Source organism: Ammospiza nelsoni, chromosome 19 (assembly GCF_027579445.1).
Source record: "Ammospiza nelsoni isolate bAmmNel1 chromosome 19, bAmmNel1.pri, whole genome shotgun sequence".
NCBI lineage: Eukaryota > Metazoa > Chordata > Aves > Passeriformes > Passerellidae > Ammospiza > Ammospiza nelsoni.
The window spans coordinates 9,233,580-9,255,853 of NC_080651.1; the positions used below are offsets into that span (position 1 = coordinate 9,233,580).

Genomic DNA, 22,274 nt, shown 5'->3' on the forward strand with positions numbered 1-22,274 from the left:
ATGTGGAAATGGTTTGAGCTCAACAGTTACACTTAGTTCACTCACTGACAACTTTGAAGGTGTTTACTTCTTTCCCATGATCAGTCTATCTTTTTGAAATTATTTGGCTAGACTCTCTACTTCTTCACATTTTAGATAAACATGTAATTTCCAATGTTATTAAGTGATCTTGGTAAAATTTGCAACAAGCAAAATCTCATTTATACAGTAACAACTTGCTCTGCTAATCATGGATTAATCTCAAAAGTGGCAGAGTTGACCCTTATTTAATGAGGTTAAAAGACTTGGCACACATCACAGAACAGACCTATGGTAAAGCTGGAAGTCATGCTTGCCCACCTTAGGGCAAGTCCTAAGCTTTAATCATTAAATGACGTAGATTTAACAAGACTGTAAATAGATGTCCTATTGCTGCTTTAAACTTGATATTTTTATAAACATCCTGTTTCTAGAGAGCTTTCTTTTTTTTTTAATGTATTATTTTGCCATAATGAAGATTACAGCATTGGAGTTTGTTTAAGTAGTATGAAACATCTTGTATAAATGTGTATCAAAGCAAGAGAACAAATTGGATTTGCATTGTCAGGAGACTACTCAGGAACTCTAATTTCAAAATAACCTCCAGGAGGACTCGCTAGAATGTATCACGCTATTTTTTTAAATATCATCTGCTAAATCAGAGCTCTTGGAAACTGTGATGGAAAAGGACCCTGAATACAAGAAAGCAGGTTGGTTGAATAGATGCTTAGGTCAGATCTGGAGTCTCCCACCAGAACTAAAAGTACCACATGGATGTGTGATGGACTGTAGTGAAGAGAAGGGATCCCAAGTAAGGAAATCCATGTTATCAAAAAGCTGAACTTTTCCCCGCCAAGCAGCGAAGTCCTGCCCAGAGGGAAGCAAAATCTTCATTGTTTTGCTTTCAAGAACAGCCAAGAAGTGGAGCCCAGCAAGTCCACCTCAGTTTGGAAGCAAAAACAGGACGAGCATGGATTTCCATCCAGATGCTTTATCCTCAATTCCCTTAAAGGCAATAAAATGCTCAAGGCAAAGCAGCTCAGGGTTGGGTAAATGGTTGAAGGGTCTTTTGACTCAAAGAGCTAATATAATATAACCAGAAAAAAAACCAAACAAAATTAATTACCTCATTTAAAGAGGAAATACAAGCAGAACAGTACGATAACGACATTTTAATTAAAATAACGTAATGTGCCTTTTGTTAAATAAAAACCGGGATCCAGCAGGCAAGACTGAAATGCTGGAAGGGCTGAGCCCGGCACTCCTGCTCCGAGGGAAGAGGCATTGGGTGGGTGCTGGTGTTCCCCGGGCGGGGGATCGGACACGGGGATCGATCCCGAATCCCCCCTCGCGAACGGGGCTGGGGGCGGTAGCGGCGCTGTGCCCGGACGGGAGGCCGCGCTGTGGCCACGGCAGCCGCTGTGCGGGGGCGAGGGGGTGGGGCACGGCTAAACCGGGTGAGAACCCGCGGTGACACGGCTTGACAGAGCCACCGGCGTGGGACACGGGCTGCCAGAGCCGCGGGGAAGCAGCGGGGGACAGGGGCCGTGGGAGACGCCCAGGGAACAGTGGAGTATTCGGGCTCCGACGCTCACCGAGGTCATCAGCGGGGGACACTGTTTGCCACAGCCACCGGGCCACCGGCGAGGGACAAGGCTTCAAGGTTTGCCAGAGCCACTGGGCCACCAGCGGGTAAGCCGGGTTGCGGGGCAGCGGGAAGGGTCCCTGCGTCCCCGGGCAGTGTCACCGCATCCCCCGCGCGGAGCCTCCCCTGCATCCCTCACCTGCCCACTCAGGTGTGCTCCAGCGTGGGGCTCAGAGCCCCTCTGGTCCTGCTGGTTTCCAGGTAAAAACTCTGTGTGTGTACTAATTTATTAATTTATTGCACGGCACTGGAAGATGGATCTGTGGTGATCATTACCTTCCTTTCTGTTCAGTTTTTCTGATTTCGGTATTCGCTGATTGTTCTTACACTTGGCACCCTTCCACTGCTTCAAACTCACTCCTGCAGCACTTGGGACAACCTGTGTGCTGTCACTGGTTTGTCCGAACATTGGAGACCATGGATTACTGACTCTCAGATGCAGCAAATCTAATTACACTTATAGCAGACAGGGTTGGGATGGACTGGGATCTCACAGTCCTGGAATAACAAATTTTGTTCCCTCCCTCCCTCCTCAGGATCATGGCTGCCATTGAGGAGCGCACCTTCATTGCCATCAAGCCTGATGGGGTCCAGAGGGGACTGGTGGGGGAGATCATCAAACGCTTTGAGAAGAAAGGATTCAAACTGGTAGCCATGAAATTAATACAGGTAAGCTCTCCTCAATTGCTGTGAACACTTTTTTATATCAGTTGTAGCCTTCAAGTACAGCAGCCTGCTGTAACAACAAATGTGGCCTCTGTAACATTTAAAACTGAAATTTTGAGAAGTCGTACTTGGGATGTTTTTGGAAAAGTTCCAATTCCCAGCTCTGGCTAAATGCTTTAGACATGCTAAGCACACTAATTTTAGTAACCTGATGCCCTTAGTCTGAAGAGAATATTCTTTCAGGTGCCTCCTATGCCAAATAAATATCATTGAGTATCTTTTATAAATCCCAGGTCACATAAACTACCTGCATGGACAAAAAAACTTTTCTAAGTTTAGTTGTAGTTAAAGCAAACAGTTCAAATTCATATAGACCCAAAGTACTCCTAGGAAGGAGCTGGAAATGCTGAATTTTAAAGTGCGTGCCAGTTTCAGGATTACCAATGCTCTGTCGTTTACCTCTGTGATTTCACTATGCTCTTAAGCTCTTATTGTAAGCTTTTTTCTCTGTCTGTCTGTCTGTTTTATAACCCAGGCCTCTGAGGACCTTCTGAGGGAACACTACATTGACCTCAAGGACCGGCCATTCTACGATGGCCTGGTGCAGTACATGCACTCAGGACCTGTTGTAGCCATGGTGAGTTCCTGTCAAGGAAAACCACACTGCTTGATTGTTTTCCCTGCAATGAGATTGTGTCACCTGCTGAATTCCAGTTTATTTTTTAAAGGATTTTAAAATCTGGATTCAAATACTGTGATTAGGAAGATGTGCTGTTAACTATTTTTCTTTAATATTTTCTCATAATCTTTCTCTCCTTTGAGTCAGTTTTTTGAGGAAGAGGGCAGGGGCAAAAAGGAATCACAACCAGGACCTTGAGAAACAGTAAACCTGCACAAAAGCCTCACTCTGAAATGCCATGTAGTAAGAAAGCTGAAAAAGGATGGTGGAACATTTTAACTTTAGTTCTCTTTTACTCCTTGATAATGTATTTGTAAAATAGTTGAGGCCTAGCTATCCCATGAACAAACAGCTCTGTGAGACTGTTTGACATACTGAGATGGAAAATGGTTCTCTCCCCACCCTTTTTGAGGAGAGGGATTGTACAGAGGGGGACCATGTGAGCAGACACTTCAAGAATCTGACAGAAGAATTGGAGATAAATTTGTCTCACTGTGACAAATATTCAGATAGTGATTTGTGCCATGATCGACAGCCCTGTGTTCTTGTGGATGGTATAATTTATCTGCTGCTAAAATTTAATAATCTGAAAGGATTTTTTTTTCCTTTAAGGTGTGGGAAGGTCTTAATGTGATTAAGACTGGAAGAATGATGCTGGGGGAAACCAATCCATTCGATTCCAAGCCTGGCACTATTCGTGGGGACTTCTGTGTCCAAGTTGGAAAGTAAATTTTAAAACATTTGGTATCACTCAAAAGCACTAAATGCTAAGTGTTATGTCATAATATCTACAGGAACTGTGCTCCATCCTTCTCTGTTTTACACATGGAGATGCCATTCCCTGTGCCCATGACATATTAGTATCTAAGGATACGGATCAAGTCATGGTTGTCCCCATTGACAAAAATGAGGAGCAAAGCTGGCACTGCCTATGCTGTGTCTTTTTGTACTTTACTGTTACTTAAAGCTTCTGTCCATAGTGGGAATCACTTCAAAACAAGAAGCTTACTTTACTTTAAGAATTCCTTTTCTCTTTTATTCACCTTTTCTTTTCCTAGGAACATCATTCATGGCAGTGATTCTGTGGAAAGTGCTGAGACAGAGATCAATTTATGGTTCACTCCTGAAGAACTGGTTGATTACAGAAGCTGTGCTCATGAGTGGATCTATGATTAACACCCAGCCTGGATCTTCTGATATTCCCATGTCCATAAGCAGCTGCTAGCCTCTAGCTATTTCAAAGAATTCCCTGGTAGAAACCTCAGAAAACAGTGAAATTGTTCTGTTGTGGATGTCAGGGTCAGTGCTTGCTGCTCCTTTGATTTAAAAGTTGTCAAGTTATAGATGGAATTGCACATTTTAAAAGCTGCTTCTGGGACTGAGAGATATGAGATGAAAACAGAGAATAGATAACATATATTTTTCTGAAGCATTTTATAGTCATAGAGTGTATTTTGGTAAACACAATAAAAGTGGGTAAAAATTTATTTGGTAAATAAATATACAAATGGCTTAGAGTCAGAGGTTAACTTTGCTAAAACATTACAGGACAACTGATGGTGTGTAAATGCATTGATAATATGCCCAAATGCTGCGGATTTACTTAATATTAAGTCAAGTGTGTCCCCATTCCTAAAATGGCTGCAGAAAAAAAAAGCTCATTTCTTTCCCCAGAACATGCTGTGCCCATAAAGAGCTCAACTCTGGCTAAAATGACAACTGGCTTCCACACTGACACCGTTTCAACTCACTCTTTTTTCCTTCCACATGGGATTTATGTAGTATTTTAAGGACCGATTAACCGGCCAGGCTTGATGAAATGTTCTTTTATGTGAAAAGAAGATTAATGTGAGGATGGATGAGGGAGATTCTACCCTTAGCCACTTCAGGGCAGCAGCTCTCTGACATTGCACAGAGCAATAAGTGGTGTTTGCTTTGCCGGCTGAACAGCAGGTAATTTAGCTGTGTTCTCATTAGTGTAGTTTCCTCAGTAGCTGGAACTTCAAAGCAAATCGTTCTTGGATAAGTTGTTTTAGAAGTGACTTCATCACTATCGTTTTGTATTTAATGATGTAAAGAAGTAGAGTCATAATAATGCAGAGGGTGTTTCAGTTTCAACAGCAAAAGTTGCACTGGATGAGGAAGTTGGGATTGATATTATGTATTTATTTCTCTGCAACATTTTATTCACTAAGAGTAAGAGTTTCATGGAATCAGTTGCTCAAGCTCCACTATTTTTTCCCCCAGAGCGAATTCTTGTATCTGAATACTGAACTATGCAGTGAATGTTGAATGGAAGGCTTATGATACCTTATGGTGATATCAAGCTCCTAAAAAGAGATGGCACAAAATAAAACAATATTTGCTGTTTCTTAAGTGAAATAAAATGAAATTTTAAATATTTTGTCTTTAATTAATGAGTATAAGGAAGTGGAACAAATTCTCTAACTATGAAGGTGTAGGTGAGGCTGTGAGCCCCACTTCTGAAACTATTCAATGTTATAGAAGATAAATCACTCGGTTAAAAGAAGTTGGAGGAAAGGGAATATGTGCCAAACCTGAGCATGAGATGAGTGGTCTCCAGTTTAATCTTTGCTTGAAAGGTTACTTGAGACATCTCAATTCTACAAAATAGAGAATTGTGCTTTATCTGGAGGTGCTTGGGTTGTCAGGAAGCTGCTGATTAGTGTTTCTAATATGATGTGACCGGGAAGAGGTGGATGCCAGCAATCCTGCATAGCTGAGGTACCTGAGCAGGTCCAGTGTGAAACCACTAACTGACCCTGTGAGGACACTAACTGGCCCCTCAACAAGAGACAGTGCAAGGACTGCAGAGGTTATTTCATTCATATCCCAGCTGCAGTGATGGTGTGCGATTATAACTTACTCAGGCAAAGGTGCTAATCAAATAGGAAAGGGCCAAGCAGTAAACATCATAAAAAGTAACAACACACTCCCCGCTTCATGTTGTGACACAGGTTCAGGGACTGTGAGCTTTTGACACTTGGCAGCTTCATCTTCCTAATGAAATTATCAATAATGTTCCTGTGTTACAGGTACCACATCACTTTTCTGTGATAAATATGCTTTTGAAGAGCTGTAGCCGTGCTGTGCAGCGCAGCCTGGTTGGCAGAACCAACCCTCAGGCCGCGGGGATACCTGAAAGCAGCCAACTCAGCAAAAAATTAGTAAAAAATTATTTAGTTGTGTTAAACATCCGCCGGCGTTTCAGTGCCTTAAAGGCTTAAGCCACAGTTGCTGCGTCTGTAAATAACCGTCGAGGCGGCGGAGGCGACAGGTGCGGCCAGGGCTGGCCAAGAGCCGCCCCGCTGTCCTTGGACCCCGAAGCGGCCGCTCTCCGGTCTAGTCCCACTTCATCCCGGCCCGTCCCGGTTCCGCTCGGCGCTGGCGATCCCGCCCCGGAAGCGCCGCCGACCCGGCGGCTCCTCCTCTGCGCAGGGCGGGGGATCTGCGGCGTGCACGCCTCGTCCTGCGCCTCTTCCTCCGGCGGCAGCGGTGCGGAGGGTAGCGGCGGCGGCAGCTCCGGATAGGTGAGTCCTGGCCGGGTCGGGCCCCGCGCTCCAGGGGCATGGGGGGTGCAGGCGGAGGGGCCCGGCGGGGTTCGGCGGGGCCGGGCCGGGCTCGGTGGGGCCGGGGGGACATTCCGTGGCGGTGCCGCGTGGCGGGGCGGTACCGCCATGGCCGTCGCCGACCTTGAGGCCGCGCGTCCCCTCACGCCGCGCTCCCGCCCGCAGCGCCATGGCGGGGAACTGCGAGCGCACCTTCATCGCCATCAAGCCCGACGGCGTCCAGCGCGGGCTGGTCGGGGAGATTATCAAGCGGTTCGAGCAGAAAGGGTTCCGGCTCGTAGCCATGAAGTTCGTACACGTGAGTGCCCACGCCTTGCCCCCCAACCCTGTTCGTGCCCTGCCCGAGAAGGGCTCACCACACCCGCACCGAGAATCTCCCCTTGCGGCTTCTCCTGCGGCAGAACTGGGATCAGATGGCGGCTGTGCTGCAGCGCGCGTCAGGCCCTTCCTCCTCGGCTTCTACCCTTTCCATAACCAGCGAATTTTGCTTCAGAGGTTTAATGCAGCCCGATTGAGAGGTGGAATGGCCAAGGCTGAAAGGTTGTGTTGGGTAACATCACCCCGGGACCCCGTACTCCCCGTACTCTGCTTATTGCAGAGGCTCACTGCCGTGCAAAGAAATCCTATTGACAATTCCCAGCACAGCCACAAAGAACTCCTTTAAAATTACAGCAGGAGCTCGCACTGATACACACAATAGCACTGCAGCAATGTTGGTAACATTAATTGTGAATCTAATCACTAACGCCGCAGTCTTACACCTGTAACACCTTTTGTTCAATGACATTCAGAAAATGATATTTAAAGTTAAATCTGTCCTTTTGAAGGCCTCTGAAGACCTTCTCAAACAACATTACATTGACCTGAAAGACCGCCCCTTCTTCCCTGGTTTGGTTAAATACATGAACTCTGGACCTGTTGTGGCCATGGTAAGTGACTTCATTTTAGTTTAAGATTACTTTCTTGAATATATTTTTCTTGCTCTATAAATTATTAAGAATATTTAGAGATGGTGCTGCAGAAATATTTTTTAAACTACCTTGTTCTGATAGTGTCAAAAGAAAAAAATTAAGACAGTGAAATTTCTATATAATAAGAAAAGTGCTCATATAAAATGGGTATTAAAATGCTCAGTGTATAAATGTATAAAGCAAAATTCCTGAAAGCAAATCTTCTGTGCCAAAAAATCTGTTTTGGGCAAAAAAAGGTCAGGCTCTCTGACACAAACTTCTGTGTCATTAATTTTTACATTCCCCCCAAAACAAGGTACTTGCTCTAGTAGCATCTTCTGGTGTGATAATGACAGAGGAGAGAACACTCAGCAGGGTGTCCCTGTTCCACAACACAAAAGGTTGGGAGTTCGCTTTGTACATTAACTTCCAGTTCAGTTGTTTTTTTCCCTTGTCACCTTTACAAGCCCAAGAGATAATCTAGGCAAGGTTAATATCTTTAATTATCTTTGTTTCTTAAATATCTTTGTTTCTTTGCAACGTATGGTGGAGCAAAGCTGAACTGTCAGTATTTTGCATAAGCATGGCTTAACAGAATTTTTGTGTTTTTTATCTTAAGGTATGGGAAGGACTCAATGTGGTTAAAACTGGGAGAGTAATGCTGGGGGAAACCAACCCTGCAGACTCCAAGCCTGGCACCATCCGTGGTGATTTCTGCATTCAAGTGGGAAGGTTTGTACTCAGTCTGTTAAAACAACTCCTACTCGCTGTTTACCTGCCAACACAAAAACTGTTGGCAGTCTTTTATTCTGGAAAACCAAAATTGGTGGTAGAGACCTCAGTCTGATTGTATTTTATTTGCAGGTCACAGTGCATATCTGCTACTTAGGAAAGTGGTACAAAGCTGACTTTGTTTGCAGTCCAGCTCTTCCCCAAAGCAGCATGTAAGCTCAGGCAGGGGCTGTTGCAGAGCAGTAGCTCTAGAGTGACCCTGATAGGCATAATTAGCTCTTGGAGGAGTGGGGTGTTGGAACACTCTACCTGAAATAACAGCAGTAGTCTCCCCACTCTAGATGCTTCATCCACATTTTTGCAAACTGAGAACAAGGCTGCTGGAGGTGTATTTTTATAGGGATCAATGTTTGTCTCCTTCCACAGGAACATCATCCATGGCAGCGACTCTGTGGAGAGTGCACAGAAGGAGATCAACCTGTGGTTCAAACCCGCAGAGCTCATCGACTTCAAGCCCTGCGCACATGACTGGATCTATGAGTGATGGGTTCCCACAGTGATTTGTGCCTTCCAACACCTCATCTCATTCCAGCTGCTGCCCTGGGAGCAACCACAGTTATCTTAGTGCTGAAAGTGACTGTCAAATAAATGGGTGTGAACTAATTCCTTGTGGTGCATTCACTTACAACAGACCCCCTGTTCAAATACTCATAAAAGTAATTTTAATCATTCAGGCGCCACTGACATGTGACCCTGGCACAGCTGTTGGACTCAAGCAGCAGCAAATTTGCAGAGGGAGAGCTGAAGTGAGGCTGGAGCTACTTCCAACACAGCTAGAAGAAAAAAGGGATACCACAAAATTTTCTCCTTACACAAATATTAATACTAAATGAAATGAGACTGAGTGCAAAGCTTGCTCTCTAAAATGCTTATTGAATTCACCTTCTCTTATCAAACCCCTTACCTTGTGCTCAGGGCCCCACACCATTTGTTGTCACACCAACATACTTAAAATACTCATATTATTACAGATTGTGGGTATTTTTATTAAGGTTAAGAGTGTAAGCAAAACAATCACTATTCAGAAAAAGACTTTTAATCATTTTTATTTTGTGTAAAAAAGGCAAATTTAGTGAATTATTTTTATCTTGTACACAAAGTTATGATTTAATGCTTTTCACATCCATGCTGAAAATCCGCAGTCTTGTAAAAATGAAAGTAACATTAATTTTTCCAAAAGCATTTTTTCACTGAGTTATGTACATTGCATGAGAAAGCTTTAAATACTCCCTCACTGACCACACAAATAACAAAGAAAATAAAAGATTAAATTTGTACAGATATTGATCTATATATCAAATACATACAGAAATTATGTAAAAACCCATTTGTTTATTCTTGATTCTTGCCCCCAGCATTTTTCCAGGGGCCAAAGCTGATGCCTTTTTTGTATAAATGGCTGTGGCTTTAAATTTTAAATATGAAAAAAAATCAAAAGGAAGAAAAATTCAGCTAAAATCACAGTTTTTTAAAATCCCTTCCTAATAAAGGATTGTTACCAAATGTGTTAGCACCATCATACAAAGATCGAGGGAGGGTATTCACATCACAGAAAACAACAATAAAAAACCCCAAACAAACACTGCAACCCGTGTTAGCATCCATAGAACAAGGAATCAGTAACTGCTGTAGCTTTCCTCAGATGCAGCAAGGAACAGGTTAGAGAGTTCTACTGAAAATAATGTAATCAAAGATCAGCAGAGAGATCTGGAACAAGAAGGACAGCAGCCAAGTCAGGGACAGGGCTTGGGCTGCCTCATGGTCAGAAAAACCTGCTGTGCCCAATGCCAGCATTAGTCCAACCCCATTGAAGGTTTTAGGTGTCCAACATTTGCTGCTCCCTCAGGCAGGTACTACAGCTTGAAAGCCATGAGAAACATCCCAGAGCCACAGGAATGCTTTGCAAAGCCAGGGAGCTGCCACGGGGACACCCCTCAGGTTCTCTGGGGACCACATCCCTGGTAGCACCTTGCTCAGGTTTTTCCTGAGCTGCTCCTACAGCAAGTGACTTCCAGCAGCTCCTTCCATGGTTTGCTTAGCACAGATGTCACTGTACTTGACAATTACACAACTGAGGCATATTATGAACCCAGAGACACAAAAGGCATTTCACCAACTGCTGAAGTCACACAGGTACCTGAGAACATAGATCACCTCACAGACTTTAGTGTTTGATGAATAAAGGAATATTATAAAGACTGACAGACTTTAGGACAGACTCTTATAATTCTCCCAACACAGGAAGTGTGTTAAGGATTAATTTTCCCTGTTGACATTTGGAGATAGACTCTGAAATCAGGGATGAGCCAGGGCAATACTCAGTTTAGTGACCGGGCAATGCACCTCACTCATTAACTAGTCCAACCCTCTCTCTACATTATGACACACTAATTAATGCAACAGTTTTTCTACTGAAGTCAGAAGCTGTTGATGAGAGAAGAAAGCAAGACTGTGAGAACCTTGTTCCAGCTGATGGGATAACCTGCAAGTTGTTGCATTAAAAAAAAAAAAAAATCAATAGTGCTATACTTACCAAATGAAATCAATGCTTGCAGAGCTGGATTTTACAGCAGATTAAACTGAGAACACAGGAAAACAAGCAAGGCTCAAACTGTCACTACAATGGTCTCTAATCCTAGTTCTCCAATCTAGGCTGTTGTCTATTTTGATGTTCAAAATAAACATCGTGGGTCAGAATCTGAGATAAGCTATTTGAAGACTACCAGGTCCAACAAAGTCCTTTTTATGGCTATTTTAGCGAGCTAAAATGCCTTTACCACCTGAAGTTACAGATTCTTGTAATCAGATTAACAGATTCTGTCAATAGAAGAAGCCATTGTTAAAAACAGGTTGTAATTTAAGAAATTTTACCAGTAAGGGAGGAAAGAATTCCAGACATTCCTAAACTATACAGCACATGCTTTACTTCCTGTAGTAAATACAAAACTTTACATAATTAACCCCCCTTGCATAGAATGAGGTAAACCTGTGTATATCACCAATGCTATGTACCCAAAGTTGGAGCGATATGTTAGAAAATAATCAAATTGCTGGTTTTCAACTTTCTATGCACTATTTTTTTAAGCTCAAACAACAATATACAAAAAAATGGTCTCCCGGGGCTCTGTGGGTTGATATCCTTAAAACATTTCTTAGGCTGTAGGATACAGATGTTAATAATTTTTGATCAATTTTTTTTTTAAGCCTTAATTTCTGGTCAAGAGTCAGATGATCATTGTACTGCTCTGAAGGGAACCTATGAAGACCCAGAAGCACTTACAGAATTTATAATTCCTGAGAGTTTAGTTAATGAACCTTACCAGTAAAAGCTAAAGCTCTTGATGCACATTCTTCCAGTCACAGCTCTGCAGGGCTGATCAAACACCTCACTCATCAACTCCATTTACAAAAATGTACAGAAGTTTAAAATATGGAAAGATAAAATCCAAATTATTAAAAGCTCCTGCAAAAATACTTTGTGCTTAAATGCTCATCATTTTCACCCTTTTATGTGACTTTTGCCTTGTAAAAATCTGGAAGTTGACCAGTTGGGGGGCAATGGGATGCTTGACATGAGACAAGAATTCCAGGCAATAGGCAAATCCAGTTTCTGAATTATAGACTAAAACCATGTGATTTTGATACTGTTCTCAACTCCTGTGTTACACTATTGCAGCAAGACATGAATATTGCAGGTTATGCAGGACTGAACTAATTTTTAATCCACAATGTAGGGCTCCTTTTAGGTCACCTGAAACCATATGGCACGTCATCTGAATGATCACACATAAATATTTAAGATGGTAAAGAAACATTTAGGGCTTTCTGAATGGGGGAAAAAAAAAATCACAAGAATACTCACAAGTTCCTTCCCACTACCAAGCGAATCCTTAGTGACTGTCCATCTAAGCTGCTTCTTCAGTCAAAATTCAGAGCTACAACTAATCTTCCAATCACAGAATTTTCTGAAGTTCCAGTTTGGTATAGGGCTCTGTAAACATCTGCTGAAGCATTCCAAGACTACAGACATTCATATACAGACAAGAGCTTTATAGATCCAATCCAATGCCCACTGCAGTTGGCGGAGACAAGGCTACTGATATTAATGGGCACTGAATCAGCCCCTAAAAAATGTTAAAAAACCAAAAACCTTATATCAAAAAGGGTATTTTAAACTAAATAAAAACACCTTGAAAATGTAAAATCTTCCTCAGGCGATGGCTCCGTTGCACTTGGGGCTACTCACTGAGTAGAGCTTTACAGGACTGTCTTCCGTATATAATTTATGCCTTTAAATCGGGGCTTTAAAGCCTTATTTTCACAATTAAAAAAACAGAGACGTGACCAGTGCAGTTCACAAGAGTACAACAGTCTCCCGACTTGTACCAAAAAGGTTCATTTGTTATGACAGTTCATTTGTATTTGCAACTATATCTTCCTCCAACTGCTTCCCACAATCATGCTAAATAAACTTTAATCTTACAAAAAAACTAGAATTTCAGTTCTTGTTAACAATGCACAATAGATCTGAACTTGAAAATATTACAAAATTCTTTCAAAAGCTTCAAATACAACACAAAAGTGTCCTTTGTTTTTGTTTTTAATAAATTGAAAAATCTTTTTCACTAAAATAGTTTCCACACTGTTCCAAAAAGTTCTGAACCAAGTCTAATTCATCTACATTTAGCAAAGCGCCCCAGGCACAGTCACCTGAACTGCACCATCCAAGTGGAAACAGAATCAGTCAGTGTTGGTGAAAGGTTCTTTTCCTATCACCGACGCTGTGCCCCTCGCTCCAGGGAGCTGCCTCAGGGCTCCTGTTTGATGTAATAGCTGGCGGAGCCGTTGCTTTCCTGGTCAGACGTTCCCTGCAGGAAGCTGTACTCCTCTCCATCCAGCAACTCCTCCTTCAGCTGTAACGAAGTCACTACAAATCAAAAATTCACATTAAATATCTATACAACTTAAATTGACGTAATATTATTGATATTGGGAGCATCCCAGATTCCCCATTTTCTTACATGGTGCATTTTAGCGATGCTTTAATGCTCAGGATCCCACAGAGAACAGACACTTTGTGAGTGCAGATGGAATTCTAAGTTATACTCTAATTCTAAGAGATTTAAAATTACTTACAATAATATATTCTCTACCAGATTTTCTCCAGAACTGAGTATTTTAAACCATTTTAACTTTTAACCCACTTTGCTTCCTATTTAGTCATTATGCAAGTGAAAATGAGATTGGAAATGGCCAACAGTTAACCTACAATTCAAACTACTTCACAGTTATTGCAAACAGTCTATGTCAAACAACAAAACATATTAACAAAGATTTCTCAATTCATCAATAAAATTTTAAGATCCCAGAAGGTAAGTTTCATTAAAACAAAATTATTTTCATACTTTTAATCTTCCCTTTTCTTCTCAAAATTAAAAAGAAATGGGATTAAGAGAAAGATATTATGAATAGCAAAGTCACAATTACTTTTCCACTTTCACTAACAAATAGACATGATTATCAAAATATGAGCACAATGAAAAGAACACTGAAAACAAAACAGGTAAGCATTCATTAAAGGTGCAGTAGCCACATTAAAGGATTGATTATACAAAAATGAATTATTCTCTATGACCAAATGAATGAGAAAAGTATCAAAGTTTATAATTATTCAATATATTGTTTATATACCTTGCCAATGTGTCTTGAAATGCAAAAATATGCAGTGAAAGGAAAACACCCCAACCCAGAACCTGCTGCTACTGATCGCCTTGCAGTAATTTATAAGCTGTTTGATTATTCTTTTAAAAATATTCTATGTTGAAATAAGCTGTTGAGCTAAATAAAGATAAAATTTGAAAATTAAGATAGTAGAAGATGTCAAAAGCTGCTGCAGCAAAATGCAAGCTCTCCTCATCTTTCTTTAATAGAGTCCTCCTCCCACCTACAGAACCCACAATCCCTTCCTTATTTTTTTTCTCCCAAATACTTTTCCCTGCATCATGGCCAACTCTGTCCAAGATTCCTGATCTCTGGGGGAGCAACAAAGTACTGTCTAAATGATAAAACACACAACTGGCTACTTGACTATGCTGCAATGCCTCAGGCAAAGGCTATACAGAGGTCAGGGATACAAACCAACCCACCATGCATGTCGTTTCCCTTCTCTCTCCTGAGCAGGAAGCTCCTGCAGGTACAGGAGTAACAGCAGTTGCCATGATTTGTATTGCCTCTGGCTCATTTGAACCAAAGTCCAAACACTTAGATATTTAATGATATCTTACTTCATTTGTTCATGTTATACAGCTTTTAGCTACAATCCTCCATTAGAAAAGCTTAGTTACAGCTGCACACCAAATTGCTTGAAAGAAGAAAAAGGAAAACTAATTTAAATCATCCAGCTGAAGGGAAAGGAGTGCAGATTGGGCAAGGTACTTCCTTTTTACATCGTCTCAGTGATTTGCCAGGACTCAGAGACACACTGTCTGATGCCATGACATTCAAACCTCCCAAAACCAGTACAAATAGAGCAATATGTTTCACAATTGGGTGAATCTCTGGGAACAGTCTCTTCTTCTGCAAGACTGGCTGTACATCCTTTTTAAAAATGAAGCAGTCCAACAGGTGAATTTCAGTGCTCAAGAGATCATTTCAGACTGAAAGATGCAAAGTACTCAAAGCACCAGGCATTTGCTAGAGAGCAAAACCACATCATACAAACCAAAGTGAAGAGCTGAACCTTTCTCCCGTGCTCGTGATGATACAAAAGGGGAAAGTATTGGGTTTGAACCCTTACTGAGATCTCCCATGGACAAGAAGTTTCAGAACAGATGCTGTTTTGTTACTCATCTTCCACTGATTCCATTCAAAGCCACGCAAAACACCCCATGCACTGTGTCTGCATATGTCCTACAGCTACTGCAATAGCAGGCAATGAATGATGCTGAGGATATGCACATAATTAATGAGTTCTGGCCAATCTCAAATGTGCTTTAATTGATTAGATGGTATCAATGTGATGCCTCCTTCCCAGAGACTGAAAAGGTATGGTCTTGCTGGTTTCAATCTATATCTACCTATATAGAGATATATATCTATCTTTGGACAATGACAAGGCTAACCACACCACAAACAAAATTAATTTTCTCCAGCCTTACCAAAATTCAGTGTTGAAAAGTTCCCCTCAATTAATCATAATCATCCCCTCAACTGATCACTGAGTATCAGAAACCAACGAACACAGGTGTTTCATAGGAACTTTGAAATCTAATGATACAGAAATTCAGACTGTGTATGTCTTTGCACTAAGGAAATGCAATGCAGATATAGATTTAGCACAAAAGAACATTTGGGAAGAAATAGATGCTCCAGAACACTCTCCTGTAAGCAAGGCTTCTCTTTAGCATCAAAGGCTCTGTTAAACATGGCATGTACACAGCAGCAGGAACATGAAGTGAAACTAAAGAGTTCCTTCAGAAGTGTTGAGAGGTGTGCAGAAGAGAGTAAGGTTTTCCTCAGGGTCTAAAGGTGGCATTTGGGTTCCATTTCTCCCAGTCTGTTAATGGATAACACATGGACAGGAGAAACTGTTATGGATGCATTCCAGTCAGTAGAGAGTGCTGACATGGCAGCCTGTGCAGACTAAGACAAGATTAAGGGAGTAATCAAGCAAATCTGAAGCTAAATCTATCAACCTGGCAACTGTCCTGCAGGGAGAACATCATCCAGTCTGTCTGACAGCTCCTATTGCTACAATATATTTGTTAGCAATAATTTGCTGCATTACATTGCCAGAGATATGAGAAAAAGGGAAGAGGAAAACCACCAGTGCATTTGTATAATTGAAGATTGATTACATTATGTAAACTATACTTAAAGAAGTTCAAAATTTTAATCGACTTCAATATTACCAATTAATTTTTAAGAGTTTTTCCTCTGTTCACTCATACAGATGAACAATTACACTGCTTCAAATATATTTTCTTAGTAATCCACAAAATTTCAAATAACATATTCCACAGATATTTTCCCAGATAACTGCCTTTTTCTGATACAAAGACAAAAATCTTTATTTATAGCATATGGTTATTTTCTCTGCAAAGGATAATACACAATAATAACCTACTTGCATCCAATATTCCCAGATCCACATTACCATTCAGTTTTATAGGGTGCATTTTTTGTATCTTAACAATTCGCAGGGCCCCTCCGGGATTCTCAGTAGCCCACACCACAACCTTCTTTCTCTGAAATTCTAAACCAGCTGCAACCCTCTGCTATGATTAATTCAGTAACATGGTGCATCAGCAAGAATGAAAAGCTCTCTAGCAGAAAAAAATAAACCAAATGAAATTCAAAGGAAAAAAAAGGGAAAAAAGAAAGATTGGATGAGTCAGCACATGACACCCTAGACCTTAGCTTCCCACTCTGCAGTGAAACACTGCTGTGACCAGCTACCTGTTTGGAGGCTGGGATTGCACTCCTGGCTATTCCTGGGAGGCTGGAAGGCCTCAGAGGCTGTGCTGGAAGGGCTCGGTATGGAGGAGGAATCAACTCATTGTCCCCAGAGAAGCTCCTCTGCACCTCACCTGCCATGGGTGGCCTGGACAAACTGACAGGTTTCTTTCCAACAGGTGCCTTCCTCTCTAAACATCAAGTCAAACTAAAATAAATGCTCAAGTTAAACTGCATCAGGAAACTCTGACTGTTCACTGAGAAATGGCTCTGACTGATATTCACCCATTCTCAAAAACCAGGGCCTGTACAATGGCACATTTTGTTATTACTGGGAATATTGTTCTCAACAGCCACATTGTAGTCCCTGAATTCTACAGGCTATGGGTAGGACTTCAAGGGCATTGCTTAATACCATGAACCACTTATTTCATGCTCAATCAATGAAATACAAATGCTGTGAATTACTTCTGCTGCAGTTACATTGCACAGTCATACACATTCCTCTGCCTGGACACCCAAGATACTTGGCTCAGTTTCAGGCTGCAGGTGTTTCAGTGAGTGTGCCTAAGAGACAGAAGGATGCTTCTGGGGAAATAATCCTCTCCAAAGTTTATCACCGCTAAAAATACATGCTCTTAATTCCGTTACAATGGTATTTACCATTTTACCCATAAATACAAATTATTGTATTGCTACTGCGTAGCAAAAAAACTTCTAAAATGCCCTCGAATTATTAAACACTGCATTCATGAAAAAGTGTTATTAGAACATTTCCCATACAAATTACCATGTTTCTCCTTTATCACTAAGATGCTCCTATTCTGTGCTCAAGGCATGCTCTCTGAGGGTACAAGATCTGTATTGAGGGTACAAGACCTGTAGCACAAATCCATGCTTTCAGCTACATCAAAACTGTGGCTGCTGATGCTTCAGTCCTATCAGCATTGTCAGACAGCCCTGAAAAGGTAACTGATTAAGCATATTCTAAAGATACCACCCTGCTTAAATATTCTTCTTATAAGACAACTTCAGGATAGCCCTACAGAGAGATCAATGAGGCAGAATGGTGTCTACAGAATTCCAACCTTGAAAATCTAGAGGTCAGATTATAATTTCAGTAACCTTATTCTGATATACACACCCAAGAGGAAGCAGACAATACCAGCAAATATCACATCCTTCATTATTAATTAACTGTCCCAGCATGCTGGCATGTTACCTTTTAAGAAGTCACCTGCACAGCCTTCTGAGCAGCAGGCAAAACCATACTCACTGAAAGAAACAGTGTCAGAAAGGGAATTGGGGGAGATTCTCAAATATCCCCAAAAGCATTCCCAAAGGTTTATGATGCAATCAGTTCTGCTTCCCAGTGAACATGTCCACTCCCAGTTCCCCCAGGAAGGAGGGGACACTGTAGCAGAAATCTGCATCGTTACACACAGCAAAAAGGCTCAATGACATCCATGACATCCTGGGCTGTGTTGTGAGCACATGAGAAAAATGTGTGGAAATAACCCTGCTCTGCTCAAACTAAACTAATGTAAGACACAGAGTTTTTTGTTAATCATCTGGGGTGACTTTACAGGGTACCATAAAAACATCATGGCTGCATTATATGGTTTTGTGACTGAAATAATTTACAAAATAACTTTCTATTTTATTTACAAGTCCTGAACAAGGAAAAGCTTCAGAAGATATTTTTCTGTTATTTCCGATGACTCACCACTTCAGTTGCCATAACTTATTTAGAAAAAACCCATACACAAGGCAGCTGGCTCTAACTGTTCATGATGTTATTCTCTGATCTTCTGGTGTTAAGAGGATTTCTTAGTATTCAGCAAACAGTCCAGAACACAATCAGAAGTTTTCTTTGCTTCCACAGGCAACATTTACCTTAGGTTAGATAGAAGTGAAGAAGAAACTTCCATAGACTAAATTTTCTAAAGCTAGACTAAAGCTTCCTATGGCACTAAGTAAGATAGATTAATTTTCCAGGTTTGGTGACATTTACTGTAAGACAGGTAGCAGAGGTATTAGGAAAGGGATAAGGTAAGGAGAATGATGGTCTAGAACAGCTTGCTAAACAAAATCTGCACAGATAGTGTAGAGTTATCCAAAACCAGGTCTTACACAAAGGTAATTAACCATAAAGCCATATTTCCCCAGCTTAAAGCAACAGCATTCACAGCTTTCCCCAGATATTCTCAAATCAGGAGTTTTCCAGTACCTGAATTCTATTGTAAAAATACTGCTTTCCAAAAAGAATCTGGATTTTACTGTTTACTTCCTCCAACATCGAAAAGAAAACCAGTGCAATGTTTGAGGCACTTAACAGGAATTTCTAAGAACTTCCGAGACACTTGTTCTATCTGTGACACTCACCAGCCAACTTCTTTTCATCCCCAAAGATCAACACAGCATAGGTTGTATTCTCAATGACTGGGGAAGAAGGTTCCAATTGGCCTTAATAGATCCATTCACAAACTCACCAGGAAGACAAGGTTTTAATTCCTCACATTAGTTTGATACTACAACGAAACACTCTGGAAACAGAACTAAATTAAGCAAGCTAATTTTACATTTTGACAACTTGATTCAAAGGGAACCAATTACTGTGGAAAGTACCTGAACACTGCAGATTCTTAAAAATGTCATTACTGTGTTTTACTGTGACAAGAACAGCCACATACAGCAATGCTGTTTGTTTCTGAAAGTAATAATACAAAAGCTTAATTTACATAAATGCCTAAACAAAAAAAAACTGGCAAATAAGCATTTTTTTTGTTTCAAAGAGAAGCCAGTTGGATGATTATTTAAATTTTCTACACCTCATTCTTTGTGATCCCAGTGACTTGGCTCTTATTCCTTTACCTGTGTTACAGAGAGCAGAGGGAAAAGTGTGTTGATACCTGAGTATTTTGTACAAGGCAGTACAACTACCAATATAGTACACAGCAAATGTATTATTTAACTAAAATTATGTCAGAATACAAAATTATTTTAACCATTGTCCATCTACAATTAATAGATTATTATTATTAGCAACATCTACCCTATCACAAACTATAAAAATTATTATTCTCAATGAAAAAGTTCTTTTTGTGGCATACTGCACCTTTAAGCATAACACCTGTTTAGACATGTGCATAAAACATGAAAATTTCCAAATAGAACAGGGACTTAGGTAGAGACCACAAACTTTAAAGCATCAGGTAAACTGCAAACACTATTTTGTCACCCACTTTTCTTATGTCCTTTGTACTGTTGTGATTTAGCTTTTTTCTTCTGTTTGGACGAACTTGACTGGCTATCTCTTGATGCTGCAAAAATGAAGAATTCAAAATTTATGCTCATTTAAAAAAAACAACCCCACTTTAAAATGTGTCAAAGCTGTTACACAGTTGAAGAATTTTTCCTTAGTGACTGAACAAAGACAGAAATTTACTGTGGAAAATCAATTTGCATGAAACTACTTAACAAGAACACACTCATTACCCTCATATTAAAAAACTGTTTTTGAAATGCATATCATCAGTTATTTTCACTTGATCTGACAAGGACAAGTTGTGATGTAACAAATTACATACAGCTTCTGCACAGGCTGAGTTCCACTAATTTAGGAGGTGAAACAGACACACTGGCAGTCTTAAAGCAATATTAATTCTCAGCGAGCTCCTCCAGAACTGACAAGAGGCTTTTTCCCGGCATCAAGTCAGCACCTTCTAGCATTGAAAAATAGTAAAAAACACTCAGAAGTAGTTTAGAAATCAAAGTGGGAAAGATTAGAACTGTCAATTAGAACTTCCAGGCATTAGCCAGAGTTTTTTCTATTTTTGTTACGCCTAGGGACCTAACTGGAAAAGGTTAGTAAAATGAGTCCCCATTAAATTCATTTTTATTATTGACAAAGCAGGACTCACACTGTGGCGCTGGAGGCTGGAGCTGGTATCCAGTGAGCTGACACCATCCCACAGGATACAGATCTGGGGACTCACAATCCACCCACTGATCATATTCATCTTCCCACCCATCAAAGTGTATCCTCAGAAGCCGGTGAATAATGCGCGTTACTGTGGCCACACACACCAGGCGAGGCTCCATCAGATCTACTGCTTCCAGTTTCATGCCAACATGAAACCCATGGTTTGGAACTTCCTGGGGAAGCAAAGAAAGTAAACATCAGTAAACAGACGTTCATCAAGATAGTTTAAGCACAGTGCTGAAACAGGGATTTCAATCCACTTAATATAGAAAAAAAACCAAGTATCATTGATGAAGTTTCCTGGACCTCTGCAGCTGTTTAACATTTCAGAGATACCAACATTTGTTTACTCAAACGGTTCTTATCTCTAAAAGTTTTAGCTTTTCAAAGCTGTGTTTAACAAATGGGTCTATCCCATGCACTATGCAAAAATGTAAGGAAAACACTAATTCCAGTACAAACACGTATAATTTCATTACCTTATTGAAGAGTTTTACTGGTGCAGCTATTGAGTCAGTTTCCCTGAGGTAGTCAAACCATTTAAAAGGGAGTTTTGCATAACCTGTGAATTTTAAACAACATTTTCATACATCAACTGCAAATTTCACATGTAAGAACAACAGCAAAAATAGCACACAGTGAGTGTGTTACAGCTAAAAAAACAACAAAGGTCAAATATCAGTAGCAGAAACCTCCACTCTCTGAGCTTTGATCTAAGGGACAAAAAGACACCTAGACATTGCCCATTTGCAACTAACAAGGATGAAGCACTGGGTAATGTAAAAGATATCATTCAGTTAAGATTAATCACTTAAACTGGAAGTTTTTTGTCCATGCAGATTCTTATCTCAACAAATGCCCTACACAAATGACCCAGAACAGATCATGGAATTGAGAATATCCAGTTTCTTCCCTGTGGGGAAATAGCTCCACTATTGAAACACTGCAATTGTCAGGAACAGAATGGTGAGAATAAACACGGATATTTTAAAAGTTTATTAAGGGTAAAAATAGCAGGAATATGTAATATGGAAAATTAGAGGATTTTTAAAGCTATTATAAAAGGAAGAAAATAATATCTCAAAAAGATATGTATCTGCTACTGAATATGCATAAAACACAGGAATATCTTTTCCTTTGAGCAATTTTAACAACTGCTTTAAACTAATAATTCTCTAATTCTAGCTGGAGGAACAATAGCCTGGAGGATTTCTCTGCATCAGTGTGCAGTGGTGGACACTCTGAAAATCTGCAGTGCAGCGGGCATGGTGTGGGAGCTACAGGAGAGGTCTGCATCTCACTTCTATGGGGATAGAGGGCTGCCACTCTCAGTACCCACAGCCCAAAATTCAATCCCATCCCTCAAGATGCCTAAGCATCTTCATCTTCTACTGATTTCAGCATGGGATGAAGTTTGAGAGGAATAAGCTTTGTAAAGTCCAATGATTTCACAGCCAACTGAAGTTATCCACAATACTAAATGCAACTTGAATAA

The 22,274-nt window shown here is 40.7% G+C and overlaps 3 protein-coding genes across 12 annotated transcripts in view; 2 read left to right on the top strand and 1 right to left on the bottom strand.

The window, feature by feature from the left end:
• The first annotated feature begins 2,203 nt into the window (after positions 1-2,203).
• On the top strand, positions 2,204-5,343 carry NME1 (NME/NM23 nucleoside diphosphate kinase 1). Its single transcript, XM_059486131.1, has 4 exons — positions 2,204-2,332; positions 2,865-2,966; positions 3,621-3,733; positions 4,067-5,343. Exons 1-4 carry the CDS (start codon positions 2,204-2,206, stop codon positions 4,182-4,184), a joined length of 462 nt encoding a protein of 153 aa, XP_059342114.1. The 3' UTR covers positions 4,185-5,343.
• A 748-nt stretch (positions 5,344-6,091) lies between these two features.
• LOC132082051 (nucleoside diphosphate kinase) lies at positions 6,092-8,943 on the top strand. The gene is made up of 6 exons (XM_059486105.1): positions 6,092-6,196; positions 6,291-6,559; positions 6,764-6,896; positions 7,426-7,527; positions 8,168-8,280; positions 8,707-8,943. The coding sequence occupies exons 1-6, from the start codon at positions 6,092-6,094 to the stop codon at positions 8,822-8,824; spliced, it is 840 nt and encodes a 279-aa protein (XP_059342088.1). The 3' UTR covers positions 8,825-8,943.
• A 425-nt stretch (positions 8,944-9,368) lies between these two features.
• MBTD1 (mbt domain containing 1) overlaps positions 9,369-22,274 on the bottom strand; it is a 35,237-nt gene continuing 22,331 nt past the window's right edge. For all 10 annotated transcript variants that reach the window (XM_059486129.1, XM_059486127.1, XM_059486130.1 and 7 more), the window contains 4 exons: positions 21,259-21,341; positions 20,718-20,952; positions 20,040-20,117; positions 9,369-13,267 (listed from right to left, as the gene is read on the bottom strand). In XM_059486129.1, the coding sequence (XP_059342112.1) occupies positions 13,149-13,267; positions 20,040-20,117; positions 20,718-20,952; positions 21,259-21,341 (515 nt within the window). In that variant the 3' untranslated portion in view covers positions 9,369-13,148. The remainder of the gene's footprint in view (positions 13,268-20,039; positions 20,118-20,717; positions 20,953-21,258; positions 21,342-22,274) is intronic.